The 6,000-nt window shown below is 41.1% G+C and overlaps 2 protein-coding genes across 4 annotated transcripts in view; one reads left to right on the top strand and one right to left on the bottom strand.

Moving 5' to 3' along the window:
* iqcg (IQ motif containing G) overlaps nt 1-1,276 on the bottom strand; it is an 18,632-nt gene extending 17,356 nt beyond the window's left edge. The window contains exons 1-3 of one of the 3 annotated variants that reach the window (XM_064938065.1): nt 950-1,276; nt 642-788; nt 276-478 (exon numbers count right to left, since the gene is read on the bottom strand). In XM_064938065.1, the coding sequence (XP_064794137.1) occupies nt 276-478; nt 642-770 (332 nt within the window). In that variant the 5' untranslated portion in view covers nt 771-788; nt 950-1,276. The remainder of the gene's footprint in view (nt 1-275; nt 479-641; nt 789-949) is intronic. The other 2 variants (XM_064938063.1, XM_064938062.1) reach the window with 2 other exon arrangements.
* On the top strand, nt 1,230-5,722 carry LOC135514626 (large ribosomal subunit protein eL33). The gene is made up of 5 exons (XM_064938066.1): nt 1,230-1,288; nt 1,796-1,835; nt 2,143-2,295; nt 4,594-4,738; nt 5,657-5,722. Exons 2-5 carry the CDS (start codon nt 1,825-1,827, stop codon nt 5,678-5,680), a joined length of 333 nt encoding a protein of 110 aa, XP_064794138.1. The 5' UTR covers nt 1,230-1,288; nt 1,796-1,824; the 3' UTR covers nt 5,681-5,722.
* Nucleotides 5,723-6,000: the final 278 nt, after the last annotated feature.

Genomic DNA, 6,000 nt, shown 5'->3' on the forward strand with positions numbered 1-6,000 from the left:
TTAGGTATGAGGTAGATGGCATACAGGGTACTTTTTGGATTCACAGTTAGTCTGCTCTGCACCTTGTAAATGTTTGACAAATGTAAACAATGTGTATAATTCAGTGGTTGACCTGAAAAAGAACCCAATGGAAAGTTGTCTCGTGTGCATAATTCATCTCTGTTTGAAGCACAGTTGAGTTGTGGGCTTCTATTTTATTAAATTGTCTGGAACCTAGCTCTAGTCCAAGTCGGAATGTGCACTCAAGCCCCGAACAAGAGCTATCTGGAACCCACCGGTCTCTCTGCACCTTGGCCAGGTTGTCAGGGGACAGTGGGTTCTCCTCTAGTGTGCGGTTCAGTTCCTTCTGGGATCTGTGCAGCTCACGGGTGGCATCTGACAGTCTCCCAGACTCTCTCTCAAACTGACGGGCTGCTTTCAGGTTCTGCTCTGCCCCTTTCTGCTGTTCAAGGACCTGTCCAATGTCAGCTGACACAAACTTCCAGAAAAACAAATGAATACGGGCTGAATAGGAGAAAATTACAGCTAAGATAGCAAGCATAGCATTAGTACCATACCATTAATTAGCTAAAGACGCATCATCGCTTGAAAAAGCCAACTGACATTAGCTCCGCGTATAACTGAGGATAATCAGATAATACCTTATCAGCTTCTGGACGACCCCTGTAGGTGTCGGGCATGATGTGACCCAGCACTGACAGCTGTGCAGCACAGTCCTGGAGCACTGTACACAGTCTGAGCAGCTCTACCCCAGACAAAGGAACCGGCATTCTGGTGGTCTGTGAACACTGAATTCGAGCGAAATTAGCCAAGCAATTTACAATATCACCTTCCTATCTAGCTAGCTACTAACGCTACCGTTTTCTAACAGTGACATTTTTGTGTTAGAAAATATCCTGAGCAAAATGCTCAATAACACAACAGATTCGTAGCTAGGTATATTTCTTACGTGTCTCCACGGAACGTGTTGAAGTTTACTAGCTGTATTTATGGACAATAAAAGGCCAGTAGTTTAACTCGAGCATAGTTTAGCTAGCCTAGCAGCATACTTGGTAGTTTACCCCGGTCACCCTGGTAACGCACAACATTTGATTATTGTTTAAAAAATGACATTCTTATCTACTTCGATTATTATGTTGTGTGAAACGTACGAGAATGCAATAAAATGACAACTGAATAGTTAAATAAAAATAAATGTTTTGGTTATGCGTTTCTGTCGTAACCGACTACGTAAATTTCCCAGCATTCCATTCCAACTTCCTTTTCCGCCATTTTTCAGACAGCGAAGGTGAGAAGTATAAAATACTACTTTTATAAAATCGAAATTTCTATGTTATTAAGTCTACATTTGGCATAAATACACATGGTTTCAAAGAGAAATATAGTTAAGGTTGCCATACAGTCTTTATTTTGAGTCCGAGAGGCTGTGATGAGAAAAATATCACTTGGATAGTTTTACAAAGTTGACAAGCGCCTGACTGCAGGGTTGAGGCCGTTCAGATGTATACACCAAAATGCATCTATATTTAGCCTAAACGCTAACTAGGATACAACAGTAGTCTCATTTTGTGTGTTAGTGGCTTAACGGACAAACCCTACCACAGTGGCTAGTTTTGCGTCATTGGATCTACATGGCTATCTCGTCAATGTCCTGAATTCATGAACTTGTGTGTATCTAGCTAACGTTAGTGTTGTAAGTTGTCATCTTCTAACTCATACACCAGACCACATGGCAAGTCAAACCTACAGGCACGTTCATATCGAGACAATAATGTATGAAGTTGTTTCTCATCAGGTTTTTCCGTGCCTGGAAGAAGACTCGAGATGCCAGGAAGGTGAGTAGCCAATGATGGCCAGCTAACTTAGTTGGCGTTGTTGCCATCTGCCACAATTAACAACTTTTGTTTTAGCTACTAGCCACATTTGCAAGGCTTTACTTATATGGTCAGTATGGGCATTTTTTGAAGGTAGTTAATACTGAATTTGATATGTTTGTACAAAGTAGGAAGTACTATTGTGCATTGGTTGATTCTGGTGAGTATTTGGGGTATGCAGTTGATCGACTGCTGACTGGATTACTCTGGCACCAGCATGATGCACAGGTTGAGTGCTCTGGTTTATGCAGTCTTTTCATTTTCGCAGACTGTGGAGCAAGGCTATCTTTGCCGGGTACAAGCGTGGCCTGAGGAACCAGCGGGAGCACACCGCCCTGCTCAAGGTGGAGGGAGTTTACACAAGGGAGGAAGTTGACTTCTACCTGGGCAAGCGCTGTGCTTATGTCTACAAGGCCAAGAAGTAAGTTTTTCCATCTTCTGTCTCGTGGCTAATTTACAATAAGTATTTACCACAGGATTTTATATTAACCCATTAGACCCCAATACAATTCTAGAGTTCTGCTGTAGATTACTTAAAATGTAAGAGCTTGTTTTCTTACACATTTCAAACATACTTGGCTCAAGAACAATTAAGGAATTACAAGGGAACTTAGTTTTGAAGAGCATTACCTCTTCAATGACAGTTGTAAATTTGACTTAATTACTCACTCAAAATGTACCAAGTATAATATATCATACTTATGATTATTATTTAAGTAAAGCCAAAGGAGGTGTTGGTTAGGCACGACTCTTCGCCACATACCATAAAGCCCCTTGTCGCCTTAATTCTATTGTAAACTGGTTACCAATGTCATTAGAGCAATACAAATAAATGTTTCGTCATACCCATGGTGTACGTTCTGATATACTATAGCTGTTAGCCAATCAGCATTCATTGCTTGAAACCACCCCGTTTTATAATTGCATATAAATGTGACCAGAAGATTATTTCCATGAGAGAGAGCAATCATTTGATCTCCACCGCTGATGTGCTTGCCTGTACCAACCAAGTTATTATGACAGGACCTGCTAATATCAGATGTTTCACAGCATCAGACATCGACAACACTAAACATGTCCGAATCCTTCTCTCCAACCAACATAGAGGTACTGCCTCTGTCACAGTGAAAAGTCCTGTCCGCTTCGGCGCCGTCATTTTGAGTAATTAAGTGAGCTTTTTTTCCTCCTAATGACAGCATACCCTGTTGAGCTCAGAACTGGTGCATCGGGCTAAGGCACTGCATCTCTGTGCTAGAGGCATCACTACAGACCCTGGTTCGATTCCAGGCTCTATCAGAATTCACCCCACCCGCATGTACAAATTACCTTGACTAACCAGTACCCCTGCACATTGGCTCGGTACCAGTACACACCTACTATTTCAAGGGTTTATCTTTATTTTCTACATTATCGAATAATAGTGAATACATCAAAACTATGAAATAACACATGGAATCATGTAGTAACCACTGGGTTCCTCCTTGGTCAAATAGCCCTCACACAGCCTGGAGGTGTGTTGGGTCATTGTTCTGTTGAAAAACAAATGATAGTCCCACTAAGCGCAATGCGCTCATGCGGAGATCATTCATTCACCTACTCTGCATCTCACAAAGACACGGCGGTTGGAACCTAAAATCTCAAATTTGGACTCATCAAACCAAAGGACATATTTCCACCTGTCTAATGTATATTGCTTGTGTTTTTTGGCCCAATAAAGTCTCTTCTTATTGGAGCCCTTTTAGTAGTGGCATCTTTCCAACAATTCAACCATTAAGGCCTAATTTGCGCCGTCTCCTCTGAACAGTTGATGTTGATGTCTGTTACTTGGAACTCTGAAGAATTTATTTGCGGTGCAATTTCTGAGGCTGGTAACTAATGAACTTATCCTCTGCAGCAGAGGTAACTCTGGGTCTTCCTTTCCTGTGGCGGTCCTCATGAGAGCCAGTTTCATCATAGCGCTTGATGTTTTTTGCGACTGCACAAGTTCTTAATTTTCCGCATTGACTGACCTTCATAGGTTGCTGTTTCTCTGCTTATTTGAGCTGTTCTTGCTATAATATGGACTTAGCTAAAAGACCATCTTCTGACCATCTTAGGGGAAGACCATCTTCTGTATACCACCCCTACCTTGACACAAGTTAATTTGAGCCAATCGGTTGTGTTAACAAGGCACACCGGTTAATTGAAATGGATTGCTGGTGACTACCTTGTGAAGCTGGATGAGAGAATGCCAAGAGTGTGCAAAGCTGTCAAGGCAAAGGGTGGCTTTAAAGAATCTCAAATGTAAAATATATTTTGATTTAACACTGCTAGGGTAGTTATCTATAGTCTCATCTGACCTGTTAAATGTGTGGGTTATATTCTTTTAACCTAGACTAGTGTTGCCAGTTCACCGTATAGACGAGTGATGTGTTTACCAATACACATTTTTGTTGTTGACATCACCCGTCTGTAAACACAAAGCTACTGTTTTCTCTTTAGTCTTGTGCTGTGGCAGGCTTTTATGGATTTGTAGGACAGCGTATTCTTTCCATTACTGTATTGTAAAATGTTTTTTATGCCTTACTCTAAGATGCTTCTCCCCTGTCTGGCCCAATTTCAAATTGATGTTATGCTGTTTTTAAAGAAGAGACACTTTTTTTTGGTGGAACTTTGTCCTTGTTTTAATTTAGTTCTGTGACAGACGTCTAATTCTGCTCACTGTCTTCAATCTTATCAGGAACACAGTGACGCCTGGTGGCAAGCCCAACAAGACGCGGGTAATTTGGGGCAAAGTCATGCGCGCTCATGGCAACAGTGGAATGGTGCGGGCCAAGTTCAGCAGTAACCTCCCCGCAAAGGCCATGGGACACAGAGTCAGAGTGGTGAGTAGTACCTTCAGCTGCTCTTTGACTAGCAATAAGTTTCTTCCTGGACCTACAGACAGTCCAGTCTGTTCTAGCCCTTCACTGTCTAGTGGTGGTCCCCCATGGGTGGTTAGGGAAGTACTGCTTTTTTGCTCTGTGTAGGGTTTGAGCCAAAGCAAATACAGCTCAAAGGAATTTGCTGCAACCCAACCGTATAGAACATTGTTTTATCCCTGCACAAGCGCACCTGATTAATTTACACAGCAGCTTCAAAGACTTTTGATTAGTTGATTCAAGTGTGATTTTGTAGGGCTTGTACAGCAATGTCTAATATCCGAGGTACTTTAGGAAGGAGTTTGCCTGAATTTGGAGTAACTTGAACTTTTGTTAGTTCAGGGAACATCCATGTATTTTTGTGAGAGGTAAAGGGCATTCTTGTTCGGTGGTTTGATCTTTGGATGGAAAATCCAAGAAATTGTGCTGTATGCAACATCCTTAACGGATAACTTGAACAGCAAAATGCTTAATTTCAACACTTTTACCACCTTTTGAAGTGGTTTTCAGCCATTTCCAGTGACTGGTTGTGTATGAGGCAAGCTGTGAGAAATAAACCCACCATTTTCAGATGTTGGGGCAGTGCTTTGCCTTCAGGCTTGTCGGTTTCCTTAAATATGTATCTGGCAGTGTTACACCACTTATTGTTGCTGTTCATCTGGGTTGTGGTACAAAGGATTTGTTTTTCTTTATAAGTTGATGCTAAAAAATCAAACCTTTTCAATGGGATTGTAGGCTCTATTTCAGTACTAAACGTCCCCCTCATGACCACTACATATTGGGCAAGTGCGCATATGGGAAAACATCTGGAAGTGCCAATTCAATGTATGTTTGTATTGATTTGGTGCCTATGAACTCACCTCACTGCTTTTTGTCTTTCAGATGCTGTACCCGTCACGTGTATAATTTACTGTTTGTGTACATACATTAAACAAATCAGTTCCACAATTAGTGTTTTGTGTTTTCTTGGCAGTCGGAGGGTGGGAATCAAAGTATGTTATTTTCAGGAATTGACCATATTTGTCTTAACTTTTCTTGACCAGTGAAGTGTTATAATACTATTGTGCTTTTGGGATTGTGATGGTGTAACTCCTTGTTTTTATGCAAGGGAAATAATTTTATATTGCAAATAAATTATTCATATGTACAGTTAGGTAAAAGGATCTAATTTCTTAACCTTTGGGATTGCTGCTTCACAGTTAATTTAAACACTCAAATGTTAAGCC

The sequence above is a fragment of the Oncorhynchus masou genome, chromosome 26 (assembly GCF_036934945.1).
Source record: "Oncorhynchus masou masou isolate Uvic2021 chromosome 26, UVic_Omas_1.1, whole genome shotgun sequence".
Lineage (NCBI taxonomy): Eukaryota > Metazoa > Chordata > Actinopteri > Salmoniformes > Salmonidae > Oncorhynchus > Oncorhynchus masou.

Excerpts from the sequence above, each read along its gene's own strand:
- LOC135514626 (XM_064938066.1), top strand. Across the intron at positions 2,296-4,593 it reads TATGTCTACAAGGCCAAGAA|GAACACAGTGACGCCTGGTG; the intron begins GTAAGTTTTTCC and ends CAATCTTATCAG. Across the intron at positions 4,739-5,656 it reads TGGGACACAGAGTCAGAGTG|ATGCTGTACCCGTCACGTGT; the intron begins GTGAGTAGTACC and ends TTTGTCTTTCAG.